This window comes from Lineus longissimus, chromosome 8 (genome assembly GCF_910592395.1).
Source record: "Lineus longissimus chromosome 8, tnLinLong1.2, whole genome shotgun sequence".
Classification (NCBI taxonomy): domain Eukaryota; kingdom Metazoa; phylum Nemertea; class Pilidiophora; order Heteronemertea; family Lineidae; genus Lineus; species Lineus longissimus.
Genome location: NC_088315.1, coordinates 1864893 through 1882707, shown reverse-complemented (window position 1 = coordinate 1882707; position 17815 = coordinate 1864893). Strand labels below are relative to the sequence as shown.

Here is a 17815-nt window from a genome sequence, read left to right as displayed (position 1 = left end):
ATGAAAGCCAGACGAAGCAGACGGCTTTTCAAATTTGCGGATTACTAGTGCTGTGATACTGAGCTGAGGCCAACGTCGAGGGAATGAAAAACTTGTGTTAAATCGAACGTTTATTAATGTAAATCCTACAGCTTATAGATTTTGTGATTTGCAAAGGCTTTAATTACGCCAGGCTAGAGAAAGAACGTGAAAGAATATGCCAATACTCAATATTATATCTAAAGGACTATCCCTTGGATCTTGGGGATGGGCTATTGTTATTGCCCTCAGTCTGAAGGTATGCTGCAGGCAGCATAACTCAAAATCTAAAATCTAAATAACAGGGAAAAGAAACGCATTATAAAAATAAAATGTAAAGAAAAAGAAAGAAAAAGAAAAAAGGTTGTCCACAATCGGATTCGCGACCTTTGGATCGAACATCGTATTCTGCCATTTCTGAGGAGCGCTCTACCAACTGCTCTAAAGTTTCTAAGACTTCTGACGTCATGTAATTGTCGAAATCTGATTTGGCTGAAAGTCCCTGTACAAATGTACACTATAGTGCCCCAAAGGTTCAGGAAAAAAATTCGCGGGCCGGAGCATCCTGAGCTTCAGGTTTTTGATACTCCTACGTATAGCGAGAGCTGGAGCATATAGAAAACCACTGGGTGCCGAGGATGGGGCCGGAGAAGCGAACATTAAAGGAAAATAGAAATGCAATTTCACACAATGCCGTTGTGCAGTTATCATGCATTGGACTTTGTTTAAACCTGGCTTTTATAGTACTTGCATATCCGTCTCTTCAACGGCAATGCTGAAATTCATATTTAGTATGTAGACACACTTGACACGCTTCATTTTTAACGAACGGCGTTGGCATTTAAGGATGTCGCCAATGCGCGTCGGTGACAACTGACCCTTTACTCTGAAGCACCCGTTAGCCTACCACATCCATCACCATCTACCTGGAGATTATGTAAGACTATTCGCGCTGAATACCAGCTCTTCATTGGACGCTCGGGATTGTTATGTTAAGGAATTGGCGGGAACCGACCTCGTTCTCTATTGTTTGGTGTCAGGCGAGGCATCTTTTGTGGCTCAGTCAACAGGGAGACATCACAACACAGACCAGGTAAGGTAAGTTTTGAATTTAGGGGGACATCATGATTATATCAACCCTCAATGGGACTACTATGCATCTCTCTACATAGAAGGGTTTTCCGTATAAATCTCAAGTGTGAACACCTCCTTAAACGGTATATACAACACTTAAAGGACACTATTTTGATACAGATGAAGTAGGGCTTCTCTGTCATCTTATGATTATCTGTCTGTGGAAGACTATGGTCAGTTCAGTTCAGGTTGACCTCTATAATCCAAACTTCTTTGAAAGCTTCTCTCAGTGGTTACAGTCTGTGTCATCAAGCATTTAATAAGTCACTGCCAGGAAATCTCGCCCCATTTAAGTGTCATTACTTTGACCCTGCTTTAGTGACGAATCCACCGAGTGGGTCTTTGTAAGGCCTGGTGATAGGTCAAGTGTTAAATCAAACATGCCTCGATCATAGATGTCATAGACACTCTTAATGAGTGTGCAGTCAGACCTAGTCACGGACAAGTCTATATCGGGTATATAAGACTGGATAAGATTGGTGGTCTGTCCTTTTGCACAATTCTTTCAAGGCTTCATCATCAGGATTATTGCAAGGTTTGTGCGTAGAGATTTAGTCTGGTTACTCAAAGGTAGGTGTTAGGCCTACTTCAAGTCCATTGTATTATACCATGTAGGCCTATGTAGGGCTGGCCCAGTTGATATTAATGTGATCCATTTCCTCCTTGTTGTTAGCCCAGATTAATCCCAGCAACAACTGAGCACTGATCTCCAACCCTATTTTCAGGTTCCAACTTCCGAATAAACGACTCGAAAATGGCAGACATCAATGTGAACGTTAGCATCTCAATCGTCATCTCAGTCATCCTGGGTGAGCTGTTCTCACTGGTCTGGTACCATGACAAGATGCCATGGGGTACAGCATATGGCAACAGGTTCCTCCTCTCAGCTGTTGTATCAGATGTCGGCCTCTGTTTCCTCGTCCAACACCTCATGAGGTAAGTACTATATCTTAAGGCCAAGAAGATCCCTCATATGAGGTCTTGCTTCTTGGTTGTTGTGGCCAATTCTGAGTTTCAGCACCACTTTCTGATCTCTTTCCTCTCCTTTCAGCAAATACTGGGGTGTCTCCCAATGGGAAGACGCTATGAAACTTGCCGTATTCCTTGGTCTCATCTACATCTGCCTCGACGCTCCTTTCGCCGTTCATAATGGAAAGTCACTCATCAACTTTCTGTTCCACGCCATCCATAAGGTTCTCCTCATGTTCATCATCACATTCTCGCTGGTCTACTTCAAGGATTTCAAGTTTTAAGGAGACTGACAATCATCGCAGTGATTAACTATCTTTCTTGGCTGATGGACCTTTTAATGTTCGCAAGTTGTGTTAATTTCAAAGAACAGGCAGCTTGGCTCTGTCCCTTAGAGGTGGTCTGAATCACAAACTGATTGCAAAAACAGAGTGTACCAGTCCTGGTTCAATAACCAAGCACAGTTGAAGCCAAATATGACATCACTTCATGGACTTCATCAGAGGGACAAACCTGTCATCGAAGTTATTCAGATGGTACCTGTATTCATTCCTTTCACTCCACCTCCAGAATGAGATAGTGTCAGGCCATCACATCAGCTCAAGGCCAAGTCTTGTTTTAATCAAACTTACCGCTCTTAGTATTACAAATGACTAATCAAATAATATCTTCTTAGATCTGACTTGTTCATATTGGGTAAAACAAAGATGGCTTTTATATTTATGATTTTCATATAGAGCTTTGACCCTGGGGACTTAGGGACTTTGTGCTTAAAAATTAGGTTTGGGCTCTGCAATTTGATCAGATGTATAAACAGCTGTATTCAGCCAGGCTTTTCATCTGGATTCCACTGCCAAGTATGAACATAGATTAGAACTTTTCAGGTCTTCTATCTCTTGTAGATTTAGAAACTGGCAATGTCTCTGTAACTTCCATTACATGTATATCTTGTTTCCCGCAAAACATACATGTATCTTTCTAGAAATGAATAAATGTACTTTTGTGTCAATACTTTTTGTTTTTCTTGGTTAATGTGACCTTCTCTCACCTCTCAACTCCATGTGCCAAATCGAACTATTCTCCAGAGTGGACCACAGTTCGGGTTCAGGTAACAAGTATGTGTCTTAAACAAGATTTTAATCACATCGGTCCCAAGTACACCCTGATGGCAAACTGGATATATTTGACAGGACTTGTCAATGCCTTTGCAAAAATGTACGAGAGGGACTCTATGCCAGAAAACACCCCGATGAGAGTGGGGTAGGAATGGAGACTGGGGAACTATTTTCCCCCAATCAGTTTGGCCTCTGTCACTGAAATTGTCTCTGCCACAAAGACAAGAGATTGTGACTTTGTCCGACTGTGCAGGTGTCCTGGATGCAACCACAAAATTTACATGTGCATAACATAGCATGTCAACACAGTATCCATAGCTGGTCAGTTCCATTGACCAGCTTGAAGGCTATTGGCACAGAAACTCAATGCATATCTATGCTGGTACACTCCAACACATTTGCTGTGATTTCAAGCTGTGACAAGGTTGTGATCGTGTCCAGCCAGACAAGAGCTAACAACCCAGGGGCTGTACTGTCAGCCCAGTGGACTTCCAGTACACCCGAAGTTGACACAGAGAGTACAAAGGTCAAATTTCGTCCAGGAACTTACTCAAAACAGTAATTTCAGGCAATGCGTATTGTGCCATTCTCTTATTCTTAAAAATGTATAACAATATTACAGACTATAAGCACATCTCAAGATGTAGAATACAATCACAAGGCAGGCAGCTGTAGCACTTATAGTCTGACATTGTGTTCAAAGTAATCTTAACCAGCCGCACACCACAGCCATCCCAGACTACAGAACTTCATTTCAATGTCCTTTTGACCAGGGTGAATTAGCTCCTGGACAGACATATCGGACATTCCTCTCCTCGTGAGCTGCTGACCACAACTATTAGGCCAATGCTACAGTCTTGAACATCCACTGGGGAAAGAGAAGAAGCTCGGTCAAGTCCAAGAATCGGATCAATGAGACAAACTCTTTTTCCAATGAGTTATCAGTGGGAGAATCGTTCCAGTTTGAATGAGCTAGTGTCCTCGTCTCAATTGGCAAAACGCCACCCAGGTATACATGTATAATGTCCAGTTTGTCATCAATGACACAAACCTTTAGACTTGCACTGTATTTGCACAGTGCGACCTTTCACACCTGCACCTTGGTGATCGACTTGTGAAGTTTGCTCACTGCTGTTTGGACCATCTGCTGCAAACCATCGTCTTCGTCACAATCTACTTTCTGAAAAACAAAAGAAATGGCATCGAGAAAGAATCCAATCAAAGTTTTATGGGCCAGAGAGCTGCCTGTATCTAAGGTATGTGGCAGACTACATTGTTAGCAGGAGTTATAGCTTGAAACAAAAGAGGTTATAGATGGACAGTCCTGTCGGAGGGAGTCATGGAGGTGTTGTCTGTGGAAGTTGATCTTGTCTTTTGCCAGCAAGGGGCAGTCCATCACCAGTAGCCATTAGGTCGCAGATTGATGGGTCAAGTGACGGGGAGTTTCTAAATTGTCTGAGGTTACCCTTGCAAGTTGACCTACCCTTGTATCCAAATTGATGTTGGCTACTTTCCCATCAACCGTCACGGTTAACTTGTCTCCTTTCATCAATTTTGGCAAACAATCTTTACCAAACATATCCGTGAGTAACTCGTACAGACACTCTCTGAAATGCATCTTATCAACCTTCACCAAGCCTGGTAAACCTGTAAAGGGCAAGAGATTGACCTTCAGCATCTAGGAGCAAAAGAAAAACAATCAATTCCCATTTTATGAGCTGATTGAAACCAAATCAGAAGACCAACAAAGGTGTTCAGCTTCCAGAATCTAGTGTTATTCCCGGGACAGTTTCATTCTCAGTGTCTGTGTGCAACGTACCAGGTAAAGCAGAGGTACAATAGTGACAGAAGGCAAAATAACACATCAAGTCTGAAAGGTGAAAGAACAGATATTGAGTCTTACTTGTTTTGCGTAAAGCCGCCTCTGATTCTGCCTTTAGTACCACGGTGAGGACAGCATCCGCATACATGTCATTGACGGGGTTAGCTATCCATTCAATCACCACCATTCGCTGCTCCAGGATGGCATTGATCTGTTTGAAGAGACGGAAGATGACCTTTTCACCGATTTCAATCCTTTCCACATCGCCGGCCAGCTGTGTGAGGTAGTATTGTAGAAGCTGGGCGGACCCTGAGTAAGAGATACTCTGTTGTTGGGTGACAGTACTCGTAGCCAAATTCGTATAATCTGAAGGAAAATATCACACAATAACTTCATGAAAATGCAAATGGCAAATTCATCTCAAGTCCATTCCATGAGAAAAATATTCAGATTTTTTGTGAAGAGTCTCTAAATTCTAATTCTGCTGATTTTAAACAATGCATCACCCGCACAGAGAATCTGATGTCTCTCTGCACCAAGCATTGAATTCTGATGCATTGGAATGGTTGTCCAATTGCAAACTGAGCAATGCTGATCCTTTTTAACCAATTATACTCACTCTGTAAATCTGAAGGTGCAATAATGTGATAGTTAAAGTTCCTCTTCACCAAGATCCCGGACACCTGGCTAGCTGCCCCCTTCGCTGGTCTCTGGGAGGCAAGTGTTCCAACTACCTTAGCCATCTTCTCTCCACGGAATGTCAGCTCCACAGCTTGTGTGTTCCGTGGATTGTAAACCTCAACAACGTTCTCTTCGTCGTCTTCATACTCCCGGATCAGCGCGGCTTTTAATCGGCCCATTTCGTTTTGTTCACCATGCACCAAAACCTAGAAATCCAAATGGAGACATTATTCTGCTTCTCAATTAGAGCTCAGTTTAAGCTGCAATTGCACTCGTTTCCAACTATGCTGGTCGCCAAGAGCTCTCTTTGTTGGGGTAACTGGGCCAGTTTGAAAGAGGGCAAGACCACTTGCGTATTTAAATCTGGATGGATAAATCCAGTCAGTTATTTACCAAAGTGGCAATTTGGATAAGATCAACGTCAGTGCCAGGATCAAGGATGTTCCATTGATGTTTCTACTGCTGTAACTGTTCAGCATGAATGTGTCCACACAATGGTTACTTACAATATGAGCTGGTCGCAGAGCCCTGATAAATTCACTAGTCTGCTGATAATCTGTGTGAGCCGAGAATGAGATATAATCCACTGAGCACTTCATTGGTAACTTCTGCCCACTCATTGTAACCACTTCCTCCGGCTCAGATAAGATATGCTGCAAATTAGTAAGACGATTCATTGATAATGATGACTTTTGGGGAGATCAGATATTGAGGGGTTGTTGCTGTGGTCTTCTAAAGGACTGCTTATTTCATCAAACCGCCAAAGTCATGCTGTCAGGTGGACCTACTTCAGGACCATTAAAACATCCATATCAAGGCCGAGGGTAGCTTTTCTTCTCTTGCTCTGGGCTCAAGGCTTCCAAACCTCAGTATCACTGATCACAACTAGATAAAGGGGAATGTGTCGTCAGGTCTGCTGGGTCAGGTTACATTGAAAAATAACAAGACAAGTGAACATCGATAGCCAGTTAAAATTTTTTTTTAAAGGATGGACGATATGATTTCACTCTTGGACTCACCTTCGCCAAAGTTCCTTCCACGCAATAACCAGCGATGATTGTGCCATTCCTCTTGTCGGTGCACCAGTTCTCAAACAGCTCCCGGGACAGCCCACTCTGCATCATACCAGGACTAGCCATCACCACTGACGGACCAATATCTTCGAAGTGATCCATGCTCTGAAAGTGGAAGTCTATGGGGTCAACTACAAATTTCGCATATCTTGAGAAAATTGCTTACTTTACCGATTAATGAAATCAACCATGACACATAAACGGTACCATTAGAAATTTCTAATGACTGGTCAAGTCTATAGAATTCGACAACTCTCAGCTATCAGAGGCAACTTCTGTGCCCCATAGATGTCGCCACACTCTGTCAGTTGCCATTAAGTTATTTCTTAAAGAAAGAAGGTGGCAAACTTGAAATCTCACCTTGAGATTAGAGATATGTTTGAACACAAAAGGATTACTAATGGCGATCTGTCGTCTAATCTTCTCGTTCATTGCACCAATATACGTCTGATAGACGGTCATACACTTCTTGGCGAGCGACGACGCGTAGTAGATGGGAATGTCATGAAGCTCAGGGTGCAGGGACCAGTACTCATCTGGAAAAGATCAGAAACAAATAAGAGAAATTTAAAAGTCTACAATGTATCATCAGAAATGAAGCATTCAGTTTAAAGGAGTTCATTGTGGTTCTCTGCGGACATTTCTGAACAAACAACATGGCTACCACATACAATTTCTAAGGAGAGAGGAATTCATTATCAAGTCAGCCCCACCATGTTAGTTTATCTTCTAGAGTAGAAACTGCGGTAGTCAGATTATTCTGTTCAGGGACACCAACTGCTGGAAGCTTACAACTTCATTTTAGCCCATGTGACAACAAGACAGGTGATAGAGGCTATATACCTCACAAGTTTGAGGTGAGCATGCTGCCGACGACACCCAAGTGTTGACAGTCCTGCAATTCCCAGTTGATATTTTCTATATAAGGTTACAGGAAGTATGACACCAAATCCACTGACCAAGAATAAGAAGAAGCTCCTGGGCTCGTCCCAATGCAAAGACAGGGATGAGACAGCGACCCCCTCTGCTGACGATATCATGCACTAAACCAGTGAAACGACTTTCTCTCTCCTCTCTGTTTTCATGGATGTGAGTTCCATAGGTGGATTCCTGGAAAAAATTCAAGTTGCACTTGGAGACATATACTCTCAACTCGGCTCTATAAGACCAGGTTGATAATACTACCCAATACCACATTTATGATGTTTATTCATAAGGATATTCATCCAGATTAGGGGTGGTAGGCCTATAAAAATTCTCGTCAGACCTCACTGGTTGGAATCGTGATTTTGGGTAATCCTACATGTCTGTAATGGGCGGGCAAGAAATATATGATCAGGTCTTACAGAGCCGAGTTGAGAGTATGTACATGTACATGTAATACACACTAAACGCATTTGTTCAGCAGTCATTGGTCTTGATTATATCAATTGGTATTGGTAATGGATAGTGGAATTCTTCCCAATTCATAGCCTGCAAAACATCAACATAGCGCAGACGGTAAATGATTCAATCTTTGCCCATGTTATAAACCTGTATGGTGTTCACTCTAACCTGCCAGTCGAACAACATACTCACTGTTATTAGGACATCCGGTTTGACATTTGGAATTTCCGCAGCCATCAAATGCCGATCCTCCTGGCGAGAGAAATCACCGGTATAGAGAATCTGGAAAAAGATATCAAACGATCTGTCAAAAGTTTACACTAAATATCCTTGTTGCATCTTTGCCTGGTTTGAAGACATTTCATTTGAAATTATAAAAGTTTTGTTATAACAGATGTACACCGGACCCTACCCTATTCTTTGTGTTTTAATAGAGTGCCTCCTTTTAAATAAAACTCTAATGAGGCAGTCCAAACTCACCTTGACACCAGCAATTTCGAGCATGAACATAGCAGCTCCCAGCACATGGCCTGCATTATAACACCAAAACTTGACACCATTTATATCCATTTCCTGATGAAAGTTGACAGTCTCAATCTTGTCCATGCTACTCTCAATATCTGTCTCACTATACAACATCTGTTCTGTAGCAATATTGCTGACTTTGACATAATCAGACAAGAGCCAACGATAAATGGCTTTTGTTGCATGGGTCATGAAGCATCTTCCTTTGAAAGCCGTCTTCATCAGGAACCAGGGTAGAGCACCACAGTGGTCCAAATGGAAGCTGAAACAAGCAATTCATATTATGTAAAAAACACAATTGGGGCTATAATAATAGTCGATAAAACCCTGGAGGGTTTTTTTTCACATAGTCTTGGATATAACAAGGTAGAAACACCTTTTGGACAAAGCCCAGGCTGCTCTACTTGTTACTTGAATTCAATTAAAGATGGTACAGGGATAATAATGTCATGTATGTGCACGTTTTCTCCCGACTCCAGCTATCCTAGTATTACATGCTATTGGTAGTATACAATTATCCTGACATAAGATATGTTGAACTTACTGGCTGATAAGAAGAATATCAATATCCTCTGGATTGATGACATCGAGGTATGGTAGTGCTTCCATGCCAGACTTGCCAGGGTGGATACCACAATCCAACTGAAACATATTTGAAATGTTAAATGTTAATATGTCAGAGTACTGGGACATTCTTTACTAAATAGATGGACCAGGAATATCAAAGAGTATTTGCACATTTGATTCTCAAAAGGTTGTACTTGTCCCCACCATCACTACAGTTGGGGTATGACAATGATTCCTACCATAATCTTCTTGCCCTTGAACTGTATGAAGATACATGATCGGCCAACCTCTTGACCAGCACCGCTGAAAAACAAGACACGAGTCATAATGATTATGAGGTTGTTAATGAATATCAGCTCAGACCCTAGTCATAATATGACACTTTACAGAGTTGGCCCGGAAGTGGCGATGGTACGCTTAAGACAAAGGGAGACTGCTAAAATGTGGAATCTGCCAACTGGCAAAGTGAGGATGCAATCATTCCCGATCATAGCATAGCTATTCTGGAATAAATGGATCAGGTTTCGGTCAATGGCAATTTTTCTACTGGTATGAACAGCCCATCAAAACCGTATCTTTCATGGACTGTCTCTGGTTATTTGGTTTGAAGAACAGACCGAGAAATGACAAATATTAAAATCTTTTTGGGTGCAGTCTGTGTACGTGTCCCTGTGGTGCCTACTTCAAGATCTTCAAATACAAGCACTGTTCGAGTGATTTTCTGTTTATTTGTATTTCTACGTAAGATGGTTGAGGGTTGGGGTTAGGGTGCCATCAAAGGAGTTCCCATTCCTCGCCCTGGGTTAAACGTGTCAAAGGATTTATGGACTGTATGGAGTGTACCATCACAAAGGTTTGGGGGTTCCACTCTTTCGCCCTGGGTAAGCTGCTCGGAAGGACATATTGAGAGGCTAATGTAATGGGGCCCGGGGGGGGGGGGGTTTGGGGGGCCTTTCCCCCAATGCACTAGCTAAATCATGTCAGAAGTACGGGGGTTTGCTGGGTCTCCCCCATGTCAACAGTTATGTGAGTTCACTAGAGCTTGCACTTCATGAATCTGTCAGACTCAGAGTGCAAGACTAAGAATAGTCCGGACACCATTCCATTGCGGCAGGACCAAGGGGGGGACATTTTCCACTTCTACACTGGCTATTCTGATGATGCAGTTGACTTACTGCTAAAGAGATATAGGCCTAGGCTACTAGCATCTAGGCCCCTACTCTACTAGTCTATAGTCTAGACTAGTCTTAAGTCTAGTCTATCAAAACAAAAAAAATGCCGGAATGAACTAGTCTATAGGCTATAGCAGGTTCCCATTCAAACCTAAAGGCGCTGCCTATTTCTACGTAAGGCAGGTATATCTGGGCTTATTTCTACACAACATTTGACACTAACAGGGGTTTTATGAACAGCTGATCACTCTCTTCTTGGGGAACTGCAGAATCGATTCTTCTTTTTGACGCCATGCTGACAGTGTAGCATCCGATGCAAGGGTTCAAACTAAAAATAGGTAGCAAATTCCTTCATGAACATTTATCAAAGCTGTAACAGATTTCACATAAGTTGGGCTTCACAAATAGATACATATACATGTTTTTTCCTTATATCAAGAAAATTTGTTTTTGATAAAAACGATTAATTAATTTGTAGCTACACGAAATTTGGGAACGTGTAAGGTCTCGTTAGGGAGTTTTTCCCAAATGTACGTGATGATGACGTGCTGATGGGTTCTAGTACTTACAGATTATCAGCGTATTTGTTAAAAATTTGATATTTCTGACAAGTCCAAGTCGTATTCTTTCACAAAATAACTTTTTATTTCAATGACAATGAAAGTATCGGCGAGTTTTAGGCCAAAATATAGTCAGTGGGCCTCTCTCAACCTATTTTGTTGATCCAAGATGGCGGATCTTCTGACTTCTGTGAAAGTGAGATCAGAGTCCACATCAAAATGCATTTTCCTATGAAGATGTATGAACATGTAAAATAATAGTCATCAAATTCTACTTGCTCAAAATGCTCCAGCATGATGCCTGAGCAGAAAACCCCTACAAGCAGCCTAACGGCAACTTCGGGGACCAGAGTTAGGCCTGGAAGAATTTCCTAGCCCAGTGTATGAGTCGCAGAACCCATGAGCAGCAACCCAATGACGAAGCTGTTTAGGGAAAATATGACCCAACTCCTTCAAGCAGTGAGACCACATCGGGGAACAAGTGTGATGGTCCAAGATAAACGAGGTCCAGGCTGAAATGGAAGTTTGGGTCAGGATATATTTTTTAAAACTTTAAAATTTCCCATGGTTTACATTTTGGACATTTTGATATTTTCTTGTAATGATGTCCACCTCATGGTATGATATTTAGAAGTATATCAGAGAAGATGTCATAGTCTATATATCAAATAAATTTCTCATGTATCTAGATTTGAAAAGTTACATTGTCTTCATGAATTAAATGACTCTTTTGATGTGATATTCCTGAGATTTGTGCTTTAAACCTGGCCTGGTTGTGACCGTCTGAGCATCTCTCTCACCATGCTGTCAACACTGTGGAGCAGCCAGTCCTGACTGATTCGGCCTGGCTGTGACTGTCTCATCTCGCTCACCAGTTGACAACTTGGCAGAGCAGCCAGGACTTATTTGGCCTGGCTGTGACTGTCTCATCTCTCTCACCATATTAACAACTAGGCAGTGCAGCGAAGACTGATGCAGCCTGGCTGTGACTGTCTCATCACGCTCATCATGTTGTCAACACGGTGGAGCAGCCAGGACTGATTCGGCCTGGCTGTGACTTCCTTATCTCTCTCACCATGTTGACAACTTGGCAGAGCAGCCAAGACTGATTTATTGGCCTGGCTGTGACTGTCTCATCTCTCTCACCATAATCATTGTCAACACGGTGGAGCAGCCAGAACTGATTCGGCCTGGCTGTGACTGTCTCATCTCTCTCGCCATATTAACAACTATGCAGTACGGCGAAGATCGATGCGGCCTGGCTGTGACTGTCTCATCACTCTCATCATGTTGTCAACGCAGTGGAGCAGCCAGGACTGATTCGGCCTGGTTGTGACTTCCTCATCTCTCTCATCATGTTGTTAACACGGTGGAGCAGCCAGGACTGAATCGGCCTGGCTGTGACTTCCTCATCTCTCTCACCATGTTGACAACTTGGCAGAGCAGCCAATGGCTGTGACTGTCTCATCTCTCTCATCATGTTGTCAGCACGATGGAGGAGCCAGGACTGCCAAACAGTTGTGTGAGCTCACTAGAGCTTGCACTTACATAATAGTGTAAAACTAAAATTTATATAATATACATGTATATATATGTATATAAAACCGTCATCGGATGCGCATCCGATATGCCACGAGATCCTTCACCGTCAATTCCCTTACCGTCTTCGGATGCGCATCCGATATGCCACGAGATCCTTTACCGTCAATTTCTTTTCCGTCATCGGATGCGCATCCGATATGCCACGAGATCCTTCACCGTCAATTCCCTTACCGTCTTCGGATGCGCATCCGATATGCCACGAGATCCTTTACCGTCAATTTCTTTACCGTCATCGGATGCGCATCCGATATGCCATGAGTTTTTTTGTTACCTCACCGTCAATTCCTATACCGTCATGGATGCCACGAGCTTTGTTCGCGTTGTAAAGGTTTCGGGGATACGACTAATGCATGCGAGCACCGTCGGCGGAACCCCAAACCGCCCTCTCGATCTATCCGTAAGAACAAATCACTCTCGTGACCGTCACAGTTACGGACTCCGGACCTCCAGACTTTAGAGACCGAGCTTTTCTTTACCTTACAATTACTGTATACTCGGCGCCTCACTTATATGTGTTGTTTTTTTCACATACATTGTTCTCGTGGTTTACGGAAAAGTAGGCCTAGAATGTTATAGTGTCTAAAAACAATATTCAGTTAATGGAATTACACTTTTTTCCATTACTGCTTGCTTGATATTGCCCTAACAACTTTTTCATGAATCAATTTTGAGCATTATGTTTACAACGTAGTTATTATAGCACGAAATATGAGTCTAAAATGCCAAATACTTGCAACTATTATGTTAATCACTGAAATCTTAGTGTACTAATTGCTCGCTATAAGCTAGGTTATTGCGCCCCTAAACCAACGTGCTTACTGCGCTACCTCCCCGGAACTCAAACTAACGTGAGTTAATTGTAATCTTACTCTCTAGGCCTATATACCAAAGTGATTTATCCAGGAATACAGTTGAACTTCACTGAAAACTAATGATGTGTTGATCAGTTCAATGAATCCTTCAATTCCTTTGGTTTTCTTGGCGAACTGACGTCCGACAATGACCCGTTGACGTGTACCTGCAATGAATTGCCATTTGTATGTAAACAGATCTATTTTTGGACGAAACTCATTCCCTCACAAACTTGGGTCGATTCTGCTCATTTTTGGTTTGGCTGACGAAAATCATTTGACTTTGTTCCAGGTGAAATGCATGAATGCTTCCCCCCAACGCTAAATACGGCCTTGTATCTCCTGCTCCGCTGCTGTTTCTGAAACGGTGTCGCCATCAGATTGATAGACAATAGAAGAGGCTGAAGTGCATTGGAACTTTTCAAAATGTGCTCACTCATAAAGTTTCAAAAGCTTCATTTCATCCCTAGCTACTGGAGAAATCTTTATAACGCCACTAATTTATTTTCAAGAAGATGTGGACCAGCATGTATCTGGACATTTCGAACTCGGGAATCACGAATAGAGTCAAGTCATAAAAGATATTCATCTCAAAATATTGGATTTAGTTTTACCAGAATTTGGGGTTGTTCCTCTTGGCTCAAGGTTCCATATGCCAATGCCAACACTTCTAACACTTCCCTAGCTAGTTTCAACCAAGCATATCATACTTTACGATCTGAAAAACTTTACTTGGAAAACCCTCTTCTGCAAAATCATTTGAAGAAGACTCTTGAGGAGTATGATGATCTGACGGCAAAGCTTCTGGAGCCAGATGCTGTTAGTGACAACGAGCGGATGGCATTAGGAAAGATACACTGGAAGCTGACCCCTCTGGCAGAATCCTGCAAGGAATACGAGAATACAAAAATGGAACTTTTGGAGCTTGAAAAGATGTTAGAATGTAAGTGTAAGGCATTGCTGCTGCAATGGTCATTGGTCATTTGATTTACCTCCTTATTAACCCATCTCCTGGTAGTGATACTACTTGAGGTCAAACAACATCAAGCTTGAAACTTCAGTTTTTGAGTGCTTAAGTTGGCTTTGTACAGTAGATTTCTTCACATAAATTGGTCTTTAAATTCTACAGAAATGTGTTGTTGGCACTTCGGTATTTTTGATTCCCTGTATGACATTTTACTATTATTTCTTTCCAGCTCTTGACAGCAGTGATGGTGAAATGTTGGAGCTGACAAAAGAAGAACAGGGCAAACTGAGTGAAAGACTGGAACAACTAGAAGATCAGGTATACTATTTTGAATCTGAGGATGAGACAAGGAAGTCGAAACCTGGATACTTTTTGTCACCAGTGGCATATGACAATGAAGAGTCCATCAAAATGCTATGTTCGCCTCCTTATAAAAAAGTTTGTTTATTATAGTGTCGCCCCTAATGAAAGGGCCAGCCAGCTTTTTGGCTTATGAGACACTCTTTACTTCCAAACTCCTATCTCTGATGCCATGCGCCTGGCGAGAAGGCAGTTTGTACCCTATATTTAACTAGCTGGCGACTAACCAACCGGCCGCATCGGAAAGAGGTTACCAGCGGGCCTCGAACCTTCGACCTTCCGTTCACGAGGCGGGCGCCTTAACCACTAGGCCATCGAGATCCGTGATATGTCTTGCTTCAATAAGTCGATAGACAGCAAACCTTTGGAGAAAAATATTTGGTGTCCTTCATTCAATGCTAGCGCTCTGACTGTGAGGTCACTACGAAAAATGTGCCAAGAACTTGTTATCGTAGAAAGTAAAAATACTTGAACTTTGTTTGAAGACACGCAACCTCATTAGAGACTTCAAAGAATTGATGCCAAGGTGACTTCACATGATGGAGTTCTACATGTATATGTGACTGTTTCTTGCTGTTTTAGATTTTACACCTCATGGTGCCGCCAGAACGTATCGATGACAGTGACATCATCCTGGAAGTTCATGCTGGGGTCGGCGGTCAGGAAGCCATGTTGTTCACAAGGGAAATCTTAACAATGTATGAAAATTATGCAACGTGGCGAGGTTGGAAATTCGAAGTCTTTGAATGCGAGCAAACAGAATTAGGTAGGTTTGACAAATTTTTGTTTTTACCAGCAGATGATATTCTGTTCCTTGCGAATGACCGGAATACCCTATCCCATTCCATTGTGTACTGATCTGTTTTAAAGATGATCTCAACTGTTCTGTGGATTGAATAAAGTGAACTAAAGTGCTCTTACGAAAGCTCCCAAGAAATTTATTGGTACTGTGATTACAATTTTAAAACTTGTTCTCTCTTCAACTGAGTCCTTATCTGGTGAGTTGATTTAACCACTAACGATTTTGTTTTGATCACTCCAGGTGGAATAAGACGGGCAAGTGCCAGCATCCACGGCCTTGACGTTTTCAAGTATCTCAAGTATGAAGGCGGTGTCCATCGTGTCCAGCGGATACCAAAAACGGAAAAGTTGAGCAGGATGCACACGAGTACAATGACAGTGGCCATTCTGCCACAACCCCATGATGTGAGTGTGAATTCACTTTACTTGTGATCCCCCTGTCTAGTCTTCATCCCTTCCAATGATACAAGCCAACAAGGCTTTCATAATACTTCAAGGATGAACCACTGACTGTTACTTTTGAGGACTTCGAAATTACTCGTGTTTATGGTAGTATTTCTGCTGTTTTAATCCAGATTGACATCCAACTTAATCCATCTGACCTGAGACTTGATACATTCCGAGCCAGTGGCAAGGGAGGCCAACATATCAATAAAGTGGAGAGTGCGGTCAGACTCACTCATATTCCCACTGGTATGTATCCAGGGGGGTTTACGAGGTATTCCTTGGTTAGGGTACCCCAACCCCTCCAGTGCTTTGAAATATTAGGAAATACAGTTGGAATTCATGATAAAACAGTGGAGTTATTCTAATTGCATGTTTTGCCCACATGTCACATGGTCCATAAGACTGTCTGAACTACATTGTACTGAATATGTAGAAGATGTTGCAAATTTAAGGAGAAGATGCTGAGCGCTGTTGTATTCATGATTATCAAATTAACCATATTTAGATGTTTGTTATTGAAATGATTGTATGTTGCGATGAATCGAAACCTTGCTTTTGATGTAAAGTAATCTTTGTGTCTATTTCAGGTGTAGTTGCTGAATCTCAGAGTGATCGTTCCCAAATCAAGAATAAAGAAAATGCATTAAAAGTTTTGAAATCTCGGTAATATGCTCTGGCTTCATCCCCAATGAGACCACTGATTTCAAGAACTGATGTCAGAGGACTTCTATCACGTAAAATTATCCAAGTAGAAACAATCCACTATCACTGAAAGACTGTTGGTGATTGTCCAAGGCAGAACTACTGCTACATGTATTTCAGTTAGTTCAGCTAGTTAGCTCCACTTCCTGCTGGTATCACAGGTGAGAACTGCTCCTCTGTTTACATAGCTTAATATAGAACTTATGATATTTCACTGCTAGGCACACAAACCCCATAGAAATTATGAATCCACATAATATGGTCCCACCATACATAGTAGTAATATACAAGGATGATTGATCATCACCTTTTTTGGTTTCTAGGTTATACCAACGTGAACTCGAAAAACAAACAAGCCAACGCCAGAGTAAACGAAAGCTACAAGTTGGAAGTGGTGGCCGATCAGAAAAGATCAGGACATACAACTACAGCCAGGATCGAATCACTGACCACCGAGTTAAAGCTACGGAACATAATGTGGAGGCATATTTAGCAGGGAAGGAGTTGTTGCATGAGATGATTGAAAGTTTACTGGAGGAGTCCAGAATCGAAATCTTGAATGAGATACTCGATGCTGATTAGACTAGCTCAAACCATGAGTTTCGAAAATATTGTCGGACACTTTCTGTTACTCCTACTGAAGTTGTCTGAATTCTCACAAAATATTTGTTTCTACGTGTTCTAGGTGCTGTGGCAAGTTTGCTGGTTTATATCTGCATTGTAAACATATCCTTATCTAAATAAAAAATATAGAATGGGAATTGCAATTGATGTTATTTTATTTGTACATGTAGGATTGTTCTGGTTACTGATAATCCATCCCCTACTTGGTACAGGACACCAGGTAGGCCAAAAAACGGTCGGGATTTTCGGGCGCGACATACATTATTGTGTCGGGATTTAAGGGGAGTCAAGAAATAGTATTAGGATTTGTCGAAAATGACCTGTCGGCGATCGGCAGCAGGATTGCGGATGGAACTTTATAATGATACATCAGGACCGTTTTCTGCCCAATTTGGGATCAAAGTTCCCCAACCTGTCCCAAATCCGGAGTGAGGAGCCC

The 17815-nt window shown here is 42.0% G+C and overlaps 3 protein-coding genes across 7 annotated transcripts; 2 read left to right on the top strand and 1 right to left on the bottom strand.

Moving 5' to 3' along the window:
- Positions 1-984: 984 nt before the first annotated feature.
- On the top strand, positions 985-3130 carry LOC135492432 (uncharacterized). 4 transcript variants are annotated; one of them, XM_064778920.1, is made up of 3 exons: positions 985-1111; positions 1878-2088; positions 2204-3130. In XM_064778920.1, exons 2-3 carry the CDS (start codon positions 1907-1909, stop codon positions 2403-2405), a joined length of 384 nt encoding a protein of 127 aa, XP_064634990.1. In that variant the 5' UTR covers positions 985-1111; positions 1878-1906; the 3' UTR covers positions 2406-3130. The 4 variants fall into 4 exon arrangements, with proteins under 4 accessions (XP_064634990.1, XP_064634988.1, XP_064634987.1 ...); XM_064778918.1 differs by having other exon boundaries at positions 1023-1116; XM_064778917.1 differs by lacking the exon at positions 985-1111 and adding an exon at positions 1568-1687.
- A 677-nt stretch (positions 3131-3807) lies between these two features.
- LOC135492139 (cleavage and polyadenylation specificity factor subunit 3-like) lies at positions 3808-10851 on the bottom strand. Its single transcript, XM_064778343.1, has 13 exons — positions 10686-10851; positions 9530-9593; positions 9268-9365; positions 8679-8985; positions 8391-8480; positions 7772-7922; positions 7173-7348; positions 6759-6917; positions 6246-6392; positions 5678-5945; positions 5140-5424; positions 4720-4883; positions 3808-4416 (listed from the first exon to the last, which is right to left on the bottom strand). Exons 1-13 carry the CDS (start codon positions 10754-10756, stop codon positions 4324-4326), a joined length of 2073 nt encoding a protein of 690 aa, XP_064634413.1. The 5' UTR covers positions 10757-10851; the 3' UTR covers positions 3808-4323.
- A 2388-nt stretch (positions 10852-13239) lies between these two features.
- On the top strand, positions 13240-17506 carry LOC135492308 (peptide chain release factor 1-like, mitochondrial). 2 transcript variants are annotated; one of them, XM_064778685.1, is made up of 8 exons: positions 13240-13472; positions 13768-14418; positions 14672-14760; positions 15385-15568; positions 15845-16008; positions 16179-16296; positions 16638-16713; positions 17076-17506. In XM_064778685.1, the coding sequence occupies exons 2-8, from the start codon at positions 13902-13904 to the stop codon at positions 17332-17334; spliced, it is 1407 nt and encodes a 468-aa protein (XP_064634755.1). In that variant the 5' UTR covers positions 13240-13472; positions 13768-13901; the 3' UTR covers positions 17335-17506. The 2 variants fall into 2 exon arrangements, with proteins under 2 accessions (XP_064634755.1, XP_064634756.1); XM_064778686.1 differs by having other exon boundaries at positions 13430-13472; positions 13991-14418.
- The last annotated feature ends 309 nt before the right edge of the window (positions 17507-17815 follow it).

Coding starts and splice junctions, on each gene's coding strand:
- LOC135492432 (XM_064778920.1), top strand. CDS start 1,907: ATGGCAGACATCAATGTGAACGTTAGCATCTCAATCGTCATCTCAGTC. Junction 2,089..2,203: donor CTCGTCCAACACCTCATGAG/GTAAGTACTATA, acceptor CTCTCCTTTCAG/CAAATACTGGGGTGTCTCCC.
- LOC135492308 (XM_064778685.1), top strand. CDS start 13,902: ATGTGCTCACTCATAAAGTTTCAAAAGCTTCATTTCATCCCTAGCTAC. Junction 15,569..15,844: donor ATGCGAGCAAACAGAATTAG/GTAGGTTTGACA, acceptor TGATCACTCCAG/GTGGAATAAGACGGGCAAGT. Junction 16,714..17,075: donor TTAAAAGTTTTGAAATCTCG/GTAATATGCTCT, acceptor TTTGGTTTCTAG/GTTATACCAACGTGAACTCG.
- LOC135492139 (XM_064778343.1), bottom strand. CDS start 10,756: ATGGCGTCAAAAAGAAGAATCGATTCTGCAGTTCCCCAAGAAGAGAGT. Junction 7,349..7,771: donor GGAGCTTCTTCTTATTCTTG/GTCAGTGGATTT, acceptor GATCTTTTCCAG/ATGAGTACTGGTCCCTGCAC. Junction 6,393..6,758: donor TGGAAGGAACTTTGGCGAAG/GTGAGTCCAAGA, acceptor ACTAATTTGCAG/CATATCTTATCTGAGCCGGA.